The sequence below is a fragment of the Rhea pennata genome, chromosome 3 (genome assembly GCF_028389875.1).
Source record: "Rhea pennata isolate bPtePen1 chromosome 3, bPtePen1.pri, whole genome shotgun sequence".
Classification (NCBI taxonomy): domain Eukaryota; kingdom Metazoa; phylum Chordata; class Aves; order Rheiformes; family Rheidae; genus Rhea; species Rhea pennata.
In genome coordinates, this window is record NC_084665.1 from 61,717,304 (window position 1) to 61,739,511 (window position 22,208).

General features: G+C 40.7%; 1 protein-coding gene across 3 annotated transcripts in view; it reads left to right on the forward strand.

Moving 5' to 3' along the window:
* Positions 1–21,752, forward strand: part of TULP4 (TUB like protein 4) — a 163,472-nt gene extending 141,720 nt beyond the window's left edge. For all 3 annotated transcript variants that reach the window (XM_062572422.1, XM_062572421.1, XM_062572423.1), the window contains exons 11-15: positions 3,028–3,172; positions 4,438–4,531; positions 5,869–6,012; positions 9,861–12,436; positions 14,265–21,752. In XM_062572422.1, the coding sequence (XP_062428406.1) occupies positions 3,028–3,172; positions 4,438–4,531; positions 5,869–6,012; positions 9,861–12,436; positions 14,265–14,381 (3,076 nt within the window). In that variant the 3' untranslated portion in view covers positions 14,382–21,752. The remainder of the gene's footprint in view (positions 1–3,027; positions 3,173–4,437; positions 4,532–5,868; positions 6,013–9,860; positions 12,437–14,264) is intronic.
* The last annotated feature ends 456 nt before the right edge of the window (positions 21,753–22,208 follow it).

The window sequence follows — 22,208 nt, forward strand, 5'->3', positions numbered from 1 at the left end:
GGCTTGTGTGGTGAGGAGTATCCTTTTTCTTGCCTTGTGGTTGATATTCCATAGCTGCTGTTAATTTTTGTCCCAGTTCTGCATGTTGAGGTAGGACACCTTGTTGCTCTGGTCCATTGGTAAATCAGTTCCTATAGTTAGATTTTCCTGGATTATCAAGGGTTAAAACAGTTGGAGCAATTAACCTGCATGATGAGCAAATGGGCCCCCCGGAGTTTGGTGGGGGACACATTAGTTAATTAGGTGTGCTTGTAGGCTGGTCCCATTTGTCCCGTAGGAGGGTAGCATTTTCCTCCCAACATACTCATGGTTGGAGAGTAAGCCATATCTTGTTACAAATGGGTCAAATGCATGAAAGTTCTGGTGGTTGTCAGAGCCATCCTCCCCAAAGAGCCTCTGTTCCAATACAGATTTCTTGATCTCAACTAAGGGTGTTCTGCACGAAAAACTCATACCAATTTGTGATGTGGATATCCCATACCTCTAGTGTACTACACAGTTCCTTTCACACTCACCTCCTACTACTGGTTGTAATAGCTGTATGTCCATGCGCCTTGCACTGGATTTGGCAGATACTTCCTTTACATTCTTCCTGAGTAGTAGTCCAAGTATTTCTGAAAGACCACTATGATTTCCTATCTTTCAGTAAGTCATAACCCCATAAACACAGTTGCCACAGATATCCTTTGATATACTATATCATACAAGAAGAGTATTCATTAAGAGCTAATTGTAATATTAATGTACAAACAGCATCCTAAGTCATATTGATAAAAGCTGTGCAGACTGACTGCATAAATTACATTGTGATTTTAATCACTTTTAAAGAGGCTATCAATACAATAGAAGATTTTGAAAATTGACTGGATGTTCTCTATCTTTTGGTAAGGAGTCCTGCACCTGCGTGGAGATGGCTAGTATGAGCAGATATAATCTGCAGTATCTTTCAAGTGCCAAGCTCCGAAAGCCATATTGCCTGCCTTCCATAGAGAGCTGATAAGATCTTTTTTTGTGTTTTAAACCTTGGGGGCACTTTGATAAAATCCTAAACAATTCTAGCCGTGTCCACCATAGGGTGGTTTCAACCACATGGGTAGCATTAGTGCCATTAGGGTAAAATGATCAAATGAACCATGACTGTGGTCTAAGCTGAATACAGAATTATAATTGTACAGTTGTATCTGCTGACAGCACTACAGAAACCTTTATTTCAGTCCTCCACCATACCAAGAAGTTCTTCAGTACAAGGTAACTTTGGGTAGTGCCTAATTCAGTTAATGATGATCTCCTATTAAGAGATTATCAGCACGGCACTTCCAAATTACAGCTCCATTATGCCCCAGCTGTAAGTATGTTGAGTCCCTTTAATATAGCCTACCTCTGCTGTGGCTCCCTGATGGTCCGTTTTTCCAGGAGAAAACATGATTCTCAAACAGCTGTGGCTGCTTATGTTTTCATACGAATTTTGTGCAGACTCATTTATTTCCCATGTACCAGTTGTGCCTGTTTTCAAATGCTCATTATTCCATAACCAGTGAGACTGAAATTTCTGAAATTAGAATCAAGTTATCATTCTCCCCTGTTCCAACAATTTTATATATTTTTCCATTTGTCCCAAGATTGAATTATTAATATAACCTTTGGGCAGAGTTCCCTTATGTCATTCCCACCTACAGGTGGTATGGGCCAGTAGAATTCTTCTGGATGAGTGGTTCCTCCACTGTGCATTTCTAGGGGGACCTCAGAGTCTGGTGTTGATGTGAACTCTAGGGAAGATTCTGAGGCAAAAGCTAATGGGATGCAATAGGGTATCACTTCTCCCTGAGCACAGTCTAAAGGAAGAATACTGAAAACTCTCCAAAAACTACCTCTGCCACGGGTGGACCCTTGCCATCGTAGATATATTTTATCCTCCAGATAACCCGTGTTTTTACTTCCTCAATGCTTAGGATTGCTGGTATAGTTAAAGCGTTTGCCTCCTCGGGTATTTTCAGAGTCCTTAGTAAGTCCATGCTCTTGATCATGGGATAGGTGGCACTGCGGCTGTGGTGAAGCCTTAACAAACAAATCCTCCTAAACATGCTGGGTTGATGAGGTTCTCTAACAATATGCAGAATTCTAAGCTATTTATTATTCTGGTCTCTTTCCTGCCTATTCAGTACGTTCGTAATGTGCATAGGCAGAGCTCTGCATCTGCACAGAGCCTCACTGATGTCAGTGATGCTTCTCATAGGCACCAGTGTCTACCTGCTGGCTTCATCTTGCAGGATTAGGGCCTCGATGCCTTCTAATTGCAGCTGATGTTTTTCCAATGACTTTATATTACGAGATGCCTAGAATGAAGCAAAGGAAATGGAACCCTTCATGCAACAATGTGAAATACCCAAGTTTCAGTTGAGGTATTTCACAAATGAATCATCAATTCCTGAGCCTAAAGTAGAAATGGCTCAGGAGAAAATACCTATGTACTTGCTTTGATTCATAAAATGTACTTCTGAAATATAACTTTTGTTTGCTGTTTTTTTTCTACCAGTGAGCTTTTTCAGTTCCTTGATCTCACATTCTATACACCCTTTATGTAACAGGAGAAAGGAATAATAACTTCTGGCTTAGAGCGAGAGCACGAACTTGGCAGAACCTTGATTTGCCCTAATACTGCTGAGCTCTGCCAGCTGGGATGTCACCTTTCCATCTCCACAGGCTTTACTCAAAGTCTGCAAAGCTGAAATAGTTCAGCCTTGCACATCTTTGTGGATTAGCGGAGGCTTTATTGCATCTGGCAGAACTGCTGTAAGCTTTGTTAAATGAATCTGAGAGTGTATGATCTGAGTTACTGCAAGTGCGTTGGGCTTTATACGTCATCTTTAATTTGACCCATAGTGCTCTGCCCTGTAGACTAAACAGTTTCCATTGGGCACCTAGTGAACACCATATCAGTTTTTCTATTACCATCTGTATATTTGAAGTCACGAATTTTGTGCATTTTCCCATGCCAGTTGATGATTCTAATTATTGCTTTATATACAGAATCAATATAGAAGCTCGCAAATCTCCAAAGATGTCACGAGCTGCACAGGAGATATCAAGATCTCCAAGGTTACCAATAAGGAAACCTTCTATTGGTTCACCAAGCCTAACCCGAAGAGAGTTTCCTTTAGAAGATATTACTCAGGTATAGTGCACGTTGTTACTGGACCTGAATACAAATACAGCTTGCTTCCTCTGGAAGGAGATATGATGTGTTGATCCAGTGATCACCAATAAAACATTGTTTTTTAGTTACAGCTATTAGATAAAACAACTGTAGAGTCTCATTTTTCAGTTAAATATTTATGTTAGGAATTGCCAGTGGAATATTGGATGTCATTGTTTGATAAATCCTGGCCCTGCTGACTTCTCTTAAAAAAAACTTATGTGAGAGATTTTGTTCTACCTGAAGTTTTTTGCTGTTGAAAAGCATTGTTAAAATGGTCCTTATTCAGTTCCTCAGAGCTATCAGCATGCAACCATAGCTACTTCACTAGGAATTTGCAGAGACAAAGAAATCACTGGGTCAGGGGGGCAAATGTTTCCTCTTTCATAATTACATGGAACAGCCGTAACTGGAAAAGTCAAACAATTATCATTTTATGCTCTTTATGTTATAGTCTACAGGTGAATGAAATTCAGCAGGCTATCTGGAAGCCTGCTAGAACTGTCTGGGCCACATTTCATTAGTACTGAACTGCGTTCTCTTGCTTCTTTCCTTTTTCCTCTCCATCTCCCCTCCCCATCTCCATCATTTCACTTTTTTCTTTACTGTAAGGTGTTCTAGATCACTTATGTATCTGTAACTGTAAAAAGGGCCAGAAGTGGGATAGGATACCAATGGCTTAGATTGTGTTCCTCATGCTAATAGCACGACTCTTGGCTTTTGAGAAAATCGCTTAATCTTTCAGATCCATAATTTGACTACTATGAATGCAGTGGTTTGGGAAATTGCTTTGGTAGTGCCAGGAAAAATATTTGTCACTGTGAATAATTCACTTCTATCTTATTTATTGTTTATAAAGTGATTCTTAAGCACAGAATGAAAGGGCAGGCAATACTACTTCACAAAATACCAAATAACTGCATTCTGGTGTTGTACAGGAGGAGGAAACATCTGAACAGTGCTATTCCCGTTAGATAGTGATAATATTCTTCAGTTCTTCAGCAATTGTTAACAGTCTATGTGGTTGGTTTGGATATCATTTCTGATGATGTTCAGATATCAAAACCGGACTTCATAGTGACAAGGTGTAACAGTTGATATACATAGACACAGTAGGCCGTTTCTAAGTAAGATAAAAACAAAAGGAACTGTATTATCACTTGCAATAGCTTGATTACAGGATTTTATTAGAGCTTGATACAAATTTTATTAAGTGAAAACAAACTTCTTTCTTTTCTTTGCAGCAAAACTACCTTGCTCAGGTCACTTCTAACATCTGGGGAACCAAATTTAAAATTGTGGGTTTGGCTGCTTTCCTACCAACTAACCTTGGTGCAGGTAAAAGTAATTTTTTACTTTTTTTGCATGTCAAGCTCTGGCTAACAAGTAGCAAGCTTACATGATACGATTTTTTTTAAGTGATCAGAAGGCTTCTTTAACCAAATGGTTATTTTCTGTGGACAGTAGGAATTAGATTTTTTTTAAATTGCTGTAATTAAGAGATTCAAATCTCTATATAAAAAAATGAGACCTCAACAAGATGTTAAAGGACTTAGATATGATAAAAGATAAGTCAAGCTGGATCTTTATTGATTCAGTTTACTTGAACAAAGATCAGAAGAATAAACAAAATTTTTGTAAGACGACTATAAAAATCACAGTTTCCAAGTTTCAGTAATTGTCAGAAGTATTTTAAGAGTTCAGATCTTCATAGTCATTCAAGTACTATAATTATTCCAAAATAATATTTAAAAGGCTTTTTTAACATCCTGCTCAAGATTCCTTATGTCATTGCATAGCATTATCACATGGTTCTTTTGCTGAAGCCTCTCTTACTGTGCTAACAGTCCTCATTAAAAGTAGCAGTTCTCTAGTTTCTTGTGTAGAAGTTTTAAGAGCTGTTTGGAAAAAAAAACTTTTTTGGCTGTGTTTCATTATCTAGTTAAGTTAAGACTGCATAATAAGGCCCTCTGTGCAGAGTTAATTAAATACATATTTTTTTGTGACCATGTTGACTATTCTCTGACAAGAGATGGAGTCCCAGCTGCGGGGAAGAGGAACCCTCTCTGGCCCAGCCTTCAAATAAAAGCTGTCTTCTTGGGATCTTGTCATCCCTAGGGACAATCAGGGCTACTATTATAGGGCAATATCAATGACAAATACCTAGGAAAAGATATAAATACAAGAGCAAGTATGGGATGATAGTTCTTTCAGATATTCTCTCAGTTTCCAACAGCTTAGGTCCCAGGGACTTCCTGAGCCAGGAGGGATTTTGTTATATATAATTATCCTCAATAGATTTCCTTTCTGAGAGCTTTCCAGTTTTCCCCTCAACTCATATAAATCTATAGAATCCTGTGGTGAAGAATTTCAAAAATAGAATGGAAAAGTTGTTTTCATTCCCTAAAAAGAGAAGAAAGATCAAGAAATTTTGTTATTTCTACAGATTATTTGTAATTTTGTGTGATTATTAATCAATTTCTTTCATCTTGACCACGCAGAGTAGTACATAATGATGCGGTTAAGAATGGCCCACACATGCATTTATTTGTTCATTAAAAAATTATGTGAAAATAATCATAGGCCATCTCTACTTTGAAGTGATTCTTTCTTAGCTTTAGATTCTCTCTGTATAACAATTTTTTCTTTTATTTCTTCTTATTCTCCATCCCTAGTAATATATAAAACCAGTTTGCTGCATCTTCAGCCCAGGCAGATGACAATATATCTCCCAGAAGTGCGGAAGATTTCAATGGACTACATTAACTTACCTGTCTTTAATCCAAATGTTTTCAGTGAAGATGAAGATGATTTACCAGGTAAGAATGAATTGGAGCTCTACCATGTTATGGGCTAAGCTAGCTGGAAGACAGATCACGTGTCCCTAGCCCCCTCTGGTAAGCACACAACTCAAAATCTTCTAATCTAAGGGAGCCCTGTGGAACTGACTTGGAACAAGGATAATATATTTTATGGATAATGTTTAATATATGTATATATATGTATATCTGTGTGTATATATGTATATATATATATAAAATCCATATAGTGCTGCTAACTTTAAAGTTAATTGGAAAATCAATCATCTATTTAAATCATTAAGAATTTGCCGTAGAGTGAAGCTTTGTATTCTGCGTCTTGGTAGAACAGAATAGTTTTATAATGTATAGGAAGCCTATAAGAGTCATTTTTGTGACCTGATAGCAGCAAAGCACAGTCTGTTTGACAGATGCTTCAGTTGGAGGGCAGGTAAGGTTCTTGTATAACACAGCCACTGTTTGACAAATGTTAAATGCTCATTTGGACTTCTATCAGTACCAGGTCTTACAGAGAGCCTAAAATAATTAAGTGTTCTTTAAACAAAGAGGATCAGGAAGGAATTTCTCATTTCACTGAGATGTAAGGTAGCAAAAGATTCAAATAGTGCCAGGGGAAGCTGGATGCAAATGATGAGTATTTGACAGATAAAAGGACTAGAAGTACCTAGGATTTCCTCTATTGAAAAAATCATGCAAATAAAATCAATACGTAATAGCCAAGAAGTTAAATTCCTTCTGCTAGGTCATGTTTGTTTGGAACTTCAGGAGTGGTCTTCATAGGCACCGAGGACTCTTTAAGGAGGAGGAAGTCTGAGAACTGCAGAGCAGTTAAAAGCTTGGGCTAGAGTCTGTTGAAATTAATAGAAATACTTCCATTGTATTGGACCAAAGGTTTGCTGCTGAAAGCACCCAAACTTGTATATGACCCAAGCATCAAAGTAGCCCTTTGGACTCCCATAGAGTTACTCATCCACTTAAAACGAAGCTCAGTCTCCAGTGATTTGGGGCTTAGCTTGCCTATTTTACATTCATACGTTGTTTCCCTTTAGGATCTGAAGAAAACAATAGAGCAAATTGATAATCATATAGATGCTATGCATAGGAAGCAATCAACATTTCCCAATATGAAACCTAATCCCATCCCTGACCAAATAAAGGTTACTTTGATTTAAAAAGAAAATAAGAAAAAAAAAAAAGAAGAAACTTTCAGCAGTATCCTCTCTGAAAGCCTGTATGTAAAGGAAAAACTTATCATATCCTAATGAAATTATATTGCAGTGTAAGTAACAATTACATAGGAGATGAAAGAAAAAACATAGTAGAAAGTTGTTCCTGGGCAGTGGAGTGTTTAATAGTGAGGTACTCTTGGGACAAGTGCTTTTTAAAGTAGTCAGTAATGATTTGGCAAGGCAAATGGACAGTGAATTGATTTAGCTTGCAAATTATGCAAACAAATCAATTAAAAGTCATTGGAGGAATACGAAGAAGCGTTGGATTTAAACATTTTGTGATATTAAGCAGTACCGTGATAAATGAAATTTTATTTGCATAGACACTTAAGACCCATGACAACAACATTTTAGGTTGTTCAAACCAAGATAACAATTAAATCCCAAGCTCTGGAGGATAAATTGCTAACTCACAGGCATCGAGATGAATGCATGGCAAACCAAGCTCATACTGCCTTTGAGTCAGTTAAGTTTACCTGTTTACTCTTCTTCTAACAGAATGAGCAGAACTACCATAAAAATTTGCCAGCTTATTTGCAAACATCTACATGCCTCCCGCCTTCTACTATGATGATCAATGTTGATAAAAGCCTAATGCTACCAAAAATGTAATTATGGTGCATGAGTAGATTACTAGAAATTTAATTAGGAATTAATTAGGAATTGGCTAGTGACCAGAGGAGTCCTGACTAATGTATCTCTTGTCTGATCTGGTTTATCAAATTGCAATTCTCCACAGAATTTGTTCACTTAAATAATCCTGGATATGCCCATAGTCTCTTTTCCTGCCAGAAACCTGCTAAAATAACTTGTTGATCATTTTCCATGTTCTCTATTTAGAAAAAAAACAATTAAGAACTGGCAAGATTCTTGGATTTTCTTTTGTGTAGACAGTATTCGTTCTCTTCCCTTATGTTTCTTAGCTTAACTTCTGCACCTGTACTTCATTTGGATGTCCTCATTTCCCTTTTGCTCTCAAGCTTCTTAGTGATAGTCCTGACTGGAATCAGTGTTGCCACTATTTGCAAAAGGAATTGGAGCAAGTCCCATGCTTTCTGTGATCAGAAATTGCTTCTTGCTTCATTATCCCCTCTTCATCTCCATACATGGGCAACTTTTCACATATTCATTATCTTTTCACTTCTGTAGTTGTGCTGACTACAATACCCACTTTTTGAATCTTTCTGGCCTCCCATCTATTTCCTCACATCATTTCCTTGCAAACCTCCTTTCAAGAACTTGCAAAAGTCTTCCCTGTGTTTCATTCCCCATATTCCTCTCTTGCTATTGTATCTTCTTCCTTTTTTTTTTTATGTTACTGGTTGCTTTGTCACCCATTATGCTCAAGGGGCAATATTTCCCTTTTCCCAACTGTTGTCTGTATTCTCCATTTTTTTTTAAGCTCTTTGAGTTAGGGAACATTTTACTAAATATTTGTACAGTGCCTATAATGCAGCTCTTCTAACTTCTTTCTTTCTTTTTTTCCATTCACCTTTTTTTTTGTGTGTGTGACAGTAGTCATCAGACATCTAAGTCAAAGCTCGTAACTGTTGTCTAGCTCATAGAGTGTCATTTCATCCTGCTCCTGAAGGTCCTTGCAGCATGACGCAATGACAGCAGACTGGCTCCAAATGGAGTCAGCCTGGGCCAGCTGGGCCAACTCAGACTCCTTTGTGCCTAACCATCGTGCAGAGGCAGCCTTGGAGAAAGTCAGGAAGCCGCGTCAGTGGTCCTAGGATTAGGAACAAAGACGAGGTGGTAGCAGCCACAGATCTCTGAGTAGATTTTATTTTCTATAGTTTATATGATGTATTAACTATAAAAAAAACTCCCCTGAAAACTGATGTGGCTTTTGATTCAGCAAAACTTTAATTGATTTGAGTGGCACTTATATAAATAGTTAAAATTGGACAACAGATGAAAGAACATTTAGGCTCATTGGGTAAAAGCCTTTCTCCATGAAAGTCAGTAAAATGAAAGGGAACTCTGAAATTTTAACTGTGAAGTATCATTCAGGAAAGGTTACGTTAATGTTGCTATTACCAGCTGATATAGATAGATACTGTGCAATGGGAATCTGTGGTGTTAGGCTGGCTTACTTATTCAGACTAATGTCTTATTTATTGATTTGAGGATAAGATAGCAGCCCACCCTAATGCAGCAGAGCATGTAAGCAAGTGCATAAAGATAAGCAAGCAATTTAAAAAGTTAAAGTGGAATGACAAAGTACAAAAGCCATGTAGTGATTTTTCTTGCAGCAATTTTAGAAAACAATTTTTTCTCCAATCTACGAATTGTATGGAAATGCTGCCATGAAATTTTCCAGTTACACATTATTAGTGACCTGAGTGTCTTCTGCAAGCACTGAAGAAAAACAAAACGTACACGAACCACTACTGTAGGGAAATTCCTTATCTTAATGCACGTTACCCAAGCGCCTGCATAAAAGCTGCGGTTCGTAAGGGCTCGTCCCTCGCCGCGCTCGCCCTCACGCAGCCCTTGGGCGCTGCAGGCAGGAGGCCGGGCGGCGCGAAGGGCGCCGGGAGCCTCTGGGGAGAGCGGGGGGCCGCGGGGCCGGGGCGCTCGACGGCAGGTGACGGGCTGTGTTGTTCGTTGCAGTGCCCGGCGCGCCCGGCGTCCCCGAGAGCAGCCCGCCGTGCACGGTGAACATCCCCATCGCCCCCATCCACAGCTCGGCCCAGGCCATGTCCCCCACGCAGAGCATCGGCCTGGTCCAGTCGCTGCTGGCCAATCAGAACGTGCAGCTGGACGTGCTGGCCAATCCGCCGGCGGAGGTGGGGGGCGAGGGGGCGGGGCCCTTCGCCGCCCCCGCGCCCGGCCGCTTCCCCAGCCCGGGGCAGGTGATCTTCGGGGGCGTCGAGGTGGGCCGCGCCGCCCCGGGGCCCCCGCCGCCGCTCGCCCTGCCGCCCCCGGCGCCCGCCGACCATCGGGACCGCGGCGACCACGAGCACCTGCCCAAGGGCAAGCCGCCGCGCCCGGCGCAGCCGCTGGTGGAAGGGGACGCGGTGGCGTTCGGCGAGGCGCAGCTCACCAAGATGAACCCGCCCCCGCCCTACCCCGGCACCATCCCCGCGGCGCTGACGGCAGCCCCGCCGCCGCCGCCGGCCGGCCCCCCGCAGCCGCCCGTGGACCTCTGCCTGAAAAAGGGAGAGTTTTCCCTTTACCCGGCCGGACACTATCAGACGCCGCTTGGGTACGAGCGCATCACCACCTTCGACAGCAGCGGGAACGTGGAGGAGGTGTGCCGGCCTCGCACCAGGATGCTCTGCGCTCAGAACACCTACACCCTGCCGGGGCCCGGCAGCTCGGCCACGCTGCGGATTACAGCCACCGAGAAGAAGATTCAGCAGGCCTGTTCGAGCGCAACCCTGAACAGGCTCACCGTCCCTCGCTACTCCATCCCGACTGGGGATCCGCCACCTTACCCCGAAATAGCCAGCCAGCTGTCGCAGGGCCGGAGCATCATGCAAAGGCTGGACAGCACTATTATTCATGCTACTCTGCGGAGGAACAGCAGAGAGGCAGCTCTGAAAATGGCTCAGCTGGTTGACAGTCAACGAGCCACTTTGCAGCTTCCCCCAAAAGCCAAGAGCAATGTTGTAACAGCGCAGTACCAGCAGAGAGCACCCACAGCTTTGTACACCTGCAGCCAGTGCAGCAGCAGTAGCAGCAGTGGCAATGGCAGCAACAACGCAAGCACCGGTGGTTTGGGGAATATAGCTAATGCCAATGCCTGTAGCAGCACTTCCAGTATTAGTGGTCTGAGACCTGACCTAAGCACGGGGAATAGTTCCCAGCACAGCTCTGTCATTGCTCACTCTGTCAGTACTTCGCCTCTGGCCTCCCAATCTTCCTACAGCTTGCTGAGCCCACCTGACAATTCCCGCGACCGGGCAGATTATATCAACTCTGCCTTCACAGAGGATGAGGCCCTTTCTCAGCACTGCCCAGTGGAGAAATCAATACGGCATGTCCCAATGACCTTGACAGAGGGTGCCATTGGTGTAAAACGGCCACCACCATACCAGTGGGACCCCATGGTGAGCGAAGAGATATGGGTTCCTCAGGAAAGGACATCTCAGAACTCAGTGCCCAACCCTCTAAAACCTACTCCTCTTATCATTAGTCAGACTCAGCATTTGGATATGTCTCGAGTGCCATTCGTTTCCCCTAAGTCTCCAACCAGTCCCACTGCCACGTTCCAAACAAGTTATGGGGTTGGAGTATCTTATCCGGGAAGCTACAATGCCCCCCCCCTTCAGGGAATGCAGCCCCCTTGCTCCCCCAAAGAAGCTCTGGCACCAACACAGTTTGCACAGCAGGAGCCAACAGTAGTGCTTCAGCCAGGTTATCCATCCAACCTCTCCTATTGCCCTTTGCCACCCATGTATCCAGGAAGTAGCACTTGCTCTAGTTTACAGCTGCCACCGATAGCATTGCACCCGTGGAGCTCCTACAATGCATGCCCACCTGTACCTAATCCCCAAGGCGCTTTGCCCCCAAAGCCTCTCCTTGTGGTGGAGAAGCCAGTTTTGTCTCCCCCACCAGCAGAGCTTCAGGGTCACGTGGGCACAGAGGTAATGGTGGAAACAGCAGACACCTTTCAGGAGGTGCTCTCCTTAACAGAAAGCCCTGTTCCTCAAAGGACGGACAAATTTGGCAAGAAGAATCGGAAGCGTCTGGATAGCCGAGCTGAGGAAGGAAATGTACAAGCTATCACTGAGGGTAAGGTCAAAAAGGAGGCAAGGACGCTAACTGACTTCAATTCACTAATATCCAGTCCTAGGCTGGGGAGGGAGAAGAAGAAAGTCAAGAGCCAGAAAGACCAGCTGAAGTCCAAGAAGCTAAACAAGACAAATGAGTTTCAAGATAGTTCAGAGAGTGAGCCAGAGCTTTTTATTAGTGGGGATGAACTGATGAACCAGAGTCAGGGCAGCAAAAAGGGATGGAAAACCAAAAGAAATTTGAGGACAGCCAGCGAGCTGGATGAGTTCAAGTGCCGGAAGGCCAATGAAAAGGAGGACGGACGACTGGGGAGCCAGGGCTTCGTGTATGTGATGGCCAACAAGCAACCTTTGTGGAACGAGGCAACGCAAGTGTATCAGCTGGACTTTGGAGGGCGAGTGACCCAGGAGTCTGCAAAAAACTTCCAAATTGAGCTGGAAGGACGACAGGTAGGGGGGCAGCAGCAAACTGCCTGGGGAAGGTGAGTGGGTGGTGGGATGAAAATCTGTGTCAGAAAACCCCTCTGCCATTCTCACCCTGCAGCGTGCTTCGAGATTGTGTTAGCTGCTCTTTGAGAAAACTTAGCTACAGAAAGTAATTGATTAAAAAAAAAAAGACGGTGGTCAAAGATCTGGATTCAGAAGTGAGATTAACATTCACTTGTACAGTAGATGTATAAAATGTGTCTTTTGTCTTACAAAATATATCTTTTGTCAGACCCAGGGAAAAGGGCCTCCTTTTAATCTCACTAGCTCTCACTTCTGAAGGTAGGTGCTTTTTGTAATAAAGCAAGTGGGGAAAAACAATACATTTCCCCAACTGTAGTTGCACTTGAAGTTAGCAATTGTGGACAACAGCTGGTTGAATAAACATTGCTAAATACCCACGATGGTTACAAAAGTTAGCCAGACATACACTCCAGTCAGCAGACAGCTAAGATAGAGATGATGGGGAATTAAGTTCTCTCCAGGCCAAAATCTCCCCTTATGGGTAGCCAGGCCTCTGGTGCTGACCCTTGAGGTTAAAAGAAAGGCTCTGACCCTCCCCCAGAGCAAGGTGCTCACAGGCTGCTTCTGAACAGCCGACAGATAGAGAGGAGTGTGTGGACTTGTGAATGTTTCAGAAAACCAAAATGTTTAAAGCTTTCTCATATTGGTCTGAGTTGTGTGTTACTACATCAAAACTATTAACTGGCTTCAATCAGCAAGATATTGGACTGAGACTCAGGAGACCTAAGTTTAATTCCTAGTTTATCTGTACAATCTCTCTGAGTCATTTTGATTAATAAAGACATCAAGGCTCACAACTCCCACTGATTTAACTCAGGAGTTAGGTATCTTAGTTGTCCAACATGCCTGATCAGTGGTAGTGTTCTTTTTTTTAATCTCTAATGACAACTCATTAAAAGGGCAGTGATAAGTGCCATTTATACTGTTTCATCTTCAGTTAAGTGGTCATGTATACGTGCTCATGGATAGCTGTGTAAAGTCCCTCGGTCATAGATTTGGTTAATGGTAGAGCAAAAGCCTGGCTCCACTTTTACAGGCAGCCTCCATTCTAGCTTGAGAAACTTTATTGTAGACAAAAAATGATCTGGGCTTCTGATTAAGCAAATGGAAAAACAGTAAGAATAGGCCAAACTTCAGGTGTTCCCTTCAGAACAACAAAGAACAACCTGACTGGCCTTGCTTTGCATTTCGAACAGCTCCCACTGCCCTTTTGCCAATTCATTCTCAATGTAATTATGTGCTAGTGAAGTTTATGCAGAGGAAGACAGAGCTGCCAAGAAAATACAGCTTACTGCATATGCGATGCTGTAGTCAGGAGACTGGTTATTCCCATCCCCTGAAAGTTACCTCCTTTGAAAACAAAAACTGTTTTCCTGATAGGGAGATGATAGAATCTCTCCAGGGGAGAGAATGGTATTTTGAGGCAGGAAGAATGATTCGGCATTCAGATGTGACCCACATCTGTTGAAGACATTGATGACAGTCTGCTCACACCAGTGCTGTATAAAGTCTAACATGCTTTAAAGCTCTATTTACTCTATAGAGTCCAATATTTTAAGCCAATCACAATGCTCTAATTCTTCTTTGGCATCAGACCCCATTCCGTGAATAGCCTCCTTTATATTAATCTAGTATAACTAACAGATATTTTCTGACAAAGGAGCAAAAATGTTTCACTCTTCCTCTTTTCTGATTTCTTTTCTGTGATTCATTTCCTTTGACCATGTTCTTTTTTTTCCTTCCCTTCTCCTCTTCCCCTGCTTCCCAGGTGATGCAGTTTGGAAGAATTGATGGCAATGCTTACATTTTGGACTTTCAGTATCCATTTTCTGCAGTGCAAGCCTTTGCTGTTGCTCTGGCTAATGTGACTCAACGCCTCAAATGAACAAGCAGAGACTGGAGAGTGGAAAATGTTAACAAAACCTTCTCATAAAGTCCAAACCGGAAAATGTTAGGGCAGCCTGCTTTAGGTGCGCAGAGGTGCCTGGGAACGAAGAAGGCAGTAAAACTGGAAAAGTCTCTTGGTGCCCAAAACAAGGGCATTAACTCTAATCAGTCATGGGGTGGAGGGTGGGGGGAATATTTTCTGTTTTGTTTGTTCATTCTTATTTTCTTTCTTTTTTTTTTATGTTGTATTGGGTTTCAGAAAGAGTGAAGGGTTGAGAGCCATTCAGTGTTATATGGAGAAGTGTGGCTTTTGGCTTGTTGTGGTGATTCTGCTGTGTTTGCTACAATAGCTCATGTAAGCTCATAGGGGGATTAAAAAGACTGCTCTTTTTTATAGACTGCCTTATATCATGCTGTTCTTTTTAAAACAGGGAACATAACTTTTTTTCTGGTCCGGTTTGTACTACTACCACTACTACTGCTACTACTATTACTACTACTACATCATTGATAGCAGCAAAAAAAAAGAAAAAAAAAAAAGAAGCTATAATACTTGAAGACACATGTTTCTTCTCTGATCTCTGATAATAACTGAGCACCACAGGTACCAAGGAGGCTTATGTAGGTCAATGTTAAATTTATAAATAATGATGTATTATTCAGAGCATAAGCAAAACTGTTACCATTGGGTGATTTCAAAACCCACTGTATCAAAGAAGTTGATGTCTGCTTGTTTTGTGTGCTGTTATTGGGGATAAACATGTTTTAGTAGGTGACAGAAAATAGGGAAAGAAAGACTCGTGGGCCTTACTTCTTTGCTCGTATTGATCAGCAGTACTTTTTGATTTGGACTATAGTTGGGTGAGGTATGTTGTGATCAGGTGTACCTCACAGGCCAGGCCAATACACCTTCCTCTTTTAAACGTGTTTACATTTTTGAAACAACAGGGCCTAGTGTGTTCAGTCTTCTTAGGAATCAATAGGAATCAAGTTCCACAACATTATATCAGTGCTTGAATGGGGAAGGAGACAAGAGTATAGCAGGTCATTACAAGAAGCAGTTTCGCATCATGACTGACTGGGAGAAAAACTGAGTTAAAAGAAGAAGGAAAAAACAAACAGAATCATCATTTTTATCACCTTGCTACTTGAGTACTCTATTTGTGATTGTAATTTGAGAATATAACACTCCAGATAAGAGTGGGAAGCCAAAGTTTAAATGGGGGAGGACTTTTTTAACAGTAGCATGACTGTTTCTGTCTGCAGATTTTTCTAGTAGACATCCTGACCTCTTGAGCATTTCAGAAGGGTTGCTTGTATAGAAGAGTGTTTACGTTGTCCATTTAATGTGCACATATTTATTTGCTTTCTCTCTTCTTGCCTGCATTTTGCTGTAAAATATGTTTTAATATGGAAGTAGTTTCCCCAGTAATATACAAAAACCTTAATTTTTCATGTTGCTATTTGGACATCAGATTACAAAATATAATTGCAGATTTCCTTCAGAAATTACTCCTTTGAAGTGCTAGCACACTGTTGATAAGGAAATGATGGTTGAGGTATCAGTGGCTGCTTTGCCTTTGCTTTTCATCCACAGTTTAACTTTTTACTAGAAAAAAACTTCTATAACTTAAAATAGATAGGTATGATTTTCTACCCTTTTTTTTTTTAATCGTAACAGTAAGGCAAATGTGTTGCAATTGATTCGTTCTAGAGGAACACATCACATACAACAGGACCCGCTGTAGTAGAGGTTACCAAAAGGTAGTGTGCTAATAACTTCTGCCTCACCTGAAAGCTGTACAGTGCAGAGGGAATAATGCTCGTCAGAGAGGAGTTTCAAGGAGTTACCAAGAGGGATGATGAGGCAGGTTGTCTACAGGCAACTTCCAGCAATGTGAGTCCAGAAAGAACCATCTGCAAGATGGTTTCTTTGGAGAATGGGAGTAAAGGCAGGAAGGAAGGAGGGCAGGAGGTAGATGGTAGAATGCCTCTATTATCCCACTTCAGCAGCTTCTGGTCGTATGTGGAAGTGGTCAGGCACCGCATCCCCCCTTGGCATTTAACAGATTACTGTTTGCTTTTGTTAATTAATTTTGTTGAATTTCTTCAGTTATTTGAGCCCATTTGTGTTCCTTCTCACACGTCTATTCAGTAGTTTATGACTGACTTTATACTGTGTGGGGGACAAAGGATCTCAAATGGATTTGGTCCTGTTCTCTTTAAAATGAATAGGAATTTCTGCCTTTGATTCGTGTAGAAGAAGCAGTATTGAGCCCTTTGTCTATACGGAGTTATGTGCTATGCAGAACAGTAAGTTGAATTCTTATTCCACTGATTTCAACACCCATGGAGGAAATTTGCTTGATTAGAGTCCTTCCCTGCCTAAAGGTCCATGCTGACCAGTTGTACCCTGGTCAGAGTATAACAGGCATATACTGAACACCATAAGACCAGAAACGTATTGTGGATTTGTTTCTTTCTGAAACAAGGGCCATTCGGATATTAGAAACCTTCAGCAGGAAGGAACACATTGCCTGTAGTTTTAAGCCAAAAATCGCTATTTCATGAAACAGGGTCCTCTACATGTATGTTTTTCTGAACTAATGCAAATAGAAGGACTTTGATGTGCAGGTTTTTTAACCTTCCAGGGAACAGTGTACCTCTTCAATCGGTTCATAACCAAATTTTTCCATTTATCAGCAGTTTTATGCTAATGTAGGAGAACCACAAAATGAAACTGGATATAACAAATAGCAGAATTAATAATTTGGTTTCATTGGCCTGGGTCATGATTGCATTGTTCTGGTGGTGTTTACAAGGAACCCTGGTGTAGGGTCTCTGCCCCAAGAAAACGCAAGTGATAAGTATCATAAATAAATGTCATTTTCAACATCCTTCTCATTTACTTGTCAGGAAATATTATGGGTAAAATATTCTATTTGGAAATATATTGACAGAGTCCCTTTACTTGAAGATTTTAGTGACATAGAGAATATCCAGTATTAGAGGTTACTTTAATCTCAAATATGTAGAATTGTAATGAAAGTAGTGGGAATTATGTCGATGACTGAGAGTGGAACTGGATCCTAAATTATACAAAAGTGAGTGACAGTTCTTTTATTTTTGATTGAGATAAAATATGAGAAAAAACTTTTAAAGCCCTCCCCAAAGTAGTATCACTTAAATCCTAAAAATTACTGTTGCGTTCAGCCAAAACAAAAATCTTACATTTTATAGTTAAGTAGAAAAACACAAGTTTTCTGTAGATAGATAACTGAGTTCTTCTAGGAAGAATGTAGCAGAGTGTTCAGAAATATATAATTCTTTATATACAGTAATTTCCAATAGTTAAATTTGAGTTTCCAAAGCTTTTTTTTTTATTTTTCAGTTGTGCAATAATTGTGACAGTCTAGGGGTTTTATGGGTTTTTTGTTGTTTGTTTTTTGAGGGAGTTTTGAGTGATTTTTTAAAATATAATTTAATGCAGATTTCCTGTTGATGTCCAAGAGACAAATTATTTATCTTGCTTAATGTAATAAGTGACTTAGGGATTATTTTATTACTATGTGTCAGTGACTTAAACACACTTTCTTATTTATATTTAAAGAGCATCTTTGTAAGCAATTGTTTCTAGCAGTATGTTTTGCTGCAAGAACTTAAGAATGCATATAGAAAGACTTGTTTTTTGCTGGATAGTATGCAGAATTTCATAATGCAGGCAGTCAAAAATACTGGCCGCTGAAAGCAGTGAGTTTGCTATGGAGGATTGTGTAGATTACAGAGAGTGTAGATGACCTCTTTGGGACCTGCAGAAATCTGTCTTTCCTTACTCTGTATTTTCCTCCTGTGTTTCTAGCTATATATTTCAGTTGGAGGCGGTTTTAAAAATACAAAGCTTGATTTGCTTTCCCTCTTTTTCAAGTGTGTTCTCTTGAGATAGGAAAGAGAGTATACGATAGACTCAGTTTGTAAGAAGCTCATTGTATAATTTTGTAGGGCATTTAGTAATGGCAAGATGCAATGTTAGAGATACCCAAACCAGCTTGGGATGAGCTAGCTGAGGCCCTAGGAACTGTAGATAGCTGTAGATGCCCTGTGCTCTGCTCAGACACACCTTTCTCAGCGAGGCTCAGCTGGTTCTGACAACAACGCTTCTGATACCCGAGCTAGCGCTGCGCAGAGCTGTGTGGCTACGCCCCGACATTGCTTGCAGCAGCTTAGTCACTTTGAGGTCTTCCGTCAGAGACCTGGTGGAGCACTTCGCCGCCGTTGCTTCTGGTCCTGCTCTATGAGTGGCAGGCAGTTGCTGTAAGGTTTGGCTGTGACAGCTCCAGTGCCAACTGGTGTCCATCATGGCTGTTTGCAGGCAGAATCTGCTCCACTGAAATTGTGGAAGGACCCAGAGGAGAACCTGATCAATTTGAAAATATGTCTGGTATCCTCAAAATACAGCTCCTAAGGGAGTCTAGAAATTGATACTTCAAGCCTTGTGTAAAGTGGACTATGCATAGAGTGGTGAATTTTATCTTGGGACAGCAGAATTGTTCAGTAGGAATATCATGTTTCTGCAATGTTAGAAGAAACTATAGGAGGGTGGAGGCTCAAAGAGGGGGTGGAAGAGGGAAAAGAGAATTGCCACGTTAAGAATTTTGCACTCAGTTCTAGATGTAGCAGTAACATGCCATGACCAGCCTGAGTATCAGTTTTATGATAGTAGATCTGCACACAAGCTCATCTCAGTTACACTTTCTGCGATACAAAAGCAGTAAAATAGTTCCATATTTCTCCAGTTTTTTTCTATGTTTTTATGAAGATGTATAAAGGTATCAGACAAAGGTATCCAATTTTGTTGAAGCCTTCAGTCTGGACTCTCCGTAGGTCCAGACTTCCCTTAAAGTGTCTTTAGTGTCCTCTCAGAAATTTCCAGAAAGCTCCAATTTGTGAGCTTGCCTGGTCATTGCCTCAGACAACTTCTATGTGTTTGTTTTTTGCAGCCTCATACGAGTGATCCTATGTTATCCTGGGGCCCTCTTGTCTGTCAGCAACAGTTTAAATCCTCACCTGAAGGAAGGAACATGTACTAAAGCTGATTTGATTGAAAAGAGAAAGAGAGACTAAGTTTTTTACTAGTTTTTAAAAATGTGTTTGCCAGAGCAACAGTTAGTAGCACTGTTTGGAAATGGCACATTTCTGCAGAGCCCAGATCACTCCGGACAAGCAAACCTATCATGTAGATCAGTCACAGACAAGTCATTGTGTGGCATGCTGGCAAAGGGCCAAGTTCCAGCCTCGTCATATGGTTGCATCAAGATATCTGAGAGAATAGAATCTGACCCAAAATACGCCTTCCCCTTACTGTATGATTTTAAAGTAAGAATGATTTGAATGACTCCTGCCACCCACATAAGAAAACTTAAAAGCATTAGCCTAAAACTATTTTGACAGTTCCTGCCTCTCCCCACCCCCTAAGAATGCTAGAAGTAAAATCCTGGACACAAGTTAGTCATTCAAAATTTTGCCATTTTCCCCATTTCTAGGATTCCATTACAGGAGAGCAAGTATTTATGTTATTTGAGGTTAATACCATGATTTTTTCCGATGTAAGAGATAAAATACTATTATACCGTTGAAAAAAAAAAAAATACTGGCAGATGGATTTTTCTGCTTTGTAGTCCCTTCGCCTCCAAGACAAGCACAATCCTCCATCAGCAAATACCGATTTAGAATCTTACTAATTTAAGTAGTCTGCAGGAATGCACTGCAGGCCCTCTTGCAGGATTGGAACTTACATGCATCATTCTGGAAAGAGTAAAGTTAATTACCATTTATGAACAATGGTCTAAATGAATGATTTGATTATCATATATATTTAATTTTCTTCCAGAAATCCTGCAGAGAAGTGTTAAGATTAAAAGACTCTAAGCTTTACATGTTGCCTGTGATCTCTGAAGATGTATCAAGAGAAAATTTCTTTGGGCTGTTTGTTTTTTGCTGTATTTAGAAATAAGATTTTTAAGACAAAAGCAATTAACCAAATAAAGAGAACAGAGGATTCAGTGAAGCAATTCTTCTTAGGAAAATTAAACCCCACATTTTTCAACTTCTGCTGTTGCAAATGGACCCATAATGAGAAATTGCTGCTCCAGGGTGAAATGATTGTTATGGAGCACTCTGCAGTACACAGGTTTGCGGATACAGAATTGATTGCGGGATCAAAACAGCCTGACTGTGTAAGATTAAAAAATAAATGAAAGCACCAAATACTTACCTATCCAGAGTGTGCAATGAAAAGATTGTATGGTATAATATTAAAGCCTGCCTCTTTGATCCTAATTCTTGCTCTCCAATTTACATTACTATAAATTTAAAAATAAAATCTGCTGCAGCAGTTCTGAATCCTGATAAATGTTTTCTATTTGTGGGATGTCTATCTTAGTGGCCAAGTAGATGGTTGGTTCTGATAATATGGATTAAAATTAAAATAATAATAAAAGCAAAACATTTTAACAGTGTGCATACATCTGAGTTTCTAGTATTTCATGAGAATCTTTCTCAGCTTGTAATTCCCACCTATGTTGTTCCACCTGTTTGTTCAGAACTTTATAATTTTCCTTCAGTTCTTTTGTTTGTTTGATATATGTTTTGCCTTTAGGTTTTTTTTCTTTCCCACAATTTCTGCATTTTTTTCTCTTCCCTTTTCCTTTTTGTGTTGTGTGTGTTTGGGGGAGGGTATGTGTGTTTAAGATCTTGTTGTTTATTGTGGATAAAATATATAGTGTTGTGGAATAGCATGGAGATGCATTTGATTGAAAAGGCACTGTAGTGTTTCCTGAAAAAGTAGGGGAGTTGCATTTGTTTATAAATGCATTATTTAGGTACTATAACTATGAACATGATTTTGGATTTGTTTTTATTTTATTTTATTTAGTGAGCATGTAGTCATGCAGGTGCGTGCATTCTTAAGCTAGCAAGCCCAGCATGGGGTTTTTTTAAGCCTTTTGAAAACTTGGTAGACCATTTGTGTACTTTTACACAACTACACTGTTTTTTAAATATATTTTGGGGAATCTCACTTTCTTCTCTCTCTCTCTTTTTTTTTTTCTCCTCAATATACCATCCAGAACCTAGTTTCCATTGTACTTAAAAACTTACCCTGTTCTGCCTCTCCTTTTATGTATCTTGTGTAATAGATTTTGCAGGAGGTGCCTAGAAAGCATTGTTGGTTTCCCTATAATAATGTGGTTTGTCCAGATTCTTTACTGTCTACATGATTGAGAGATGGACTGATTGCCCTATTTTTCCTTGATGATTTGGAATTGTAAGAATTGTCCAGCTGTTGCTTAATAAAATTTTGCAGACTAGAAAATTCATGATTTGTTTCTGTTGCATTCTCAATCTTCAAGCACCGTAGATACTTCTAAAACAGATGACAAGCCTGAACTGGAAAGACTGAATAGTAAATATCCAGATGCCATTATACTTGCTCTTCTCAACAGCTGTATTCACAAGCTCCTCTGAGCCTGGTCAGTATACTTGCCCATCACAATTGCTGTCATTCCTATGGAAGGATGGATGGATGGCAGAGTTTTCTTGGTAGTAGTGTTCTGTCTGCTTGGATATGAGTCAATTCTTCTGCTCTTTCTCCTCTGCTTGCTCTTGATTTTAAGAAAATTACCTTTGGGATTTGTGGTACTTTTCGTACTGCCTTTGACATACCAAAAGCTATAACATTATTACAAAGGATTCTGCTGTGCTGTCATCTTTAATAATTCAATAAAATGCTGTGATGGCTAGCCTACATCCTCTGTTTTTTTTTAACTAA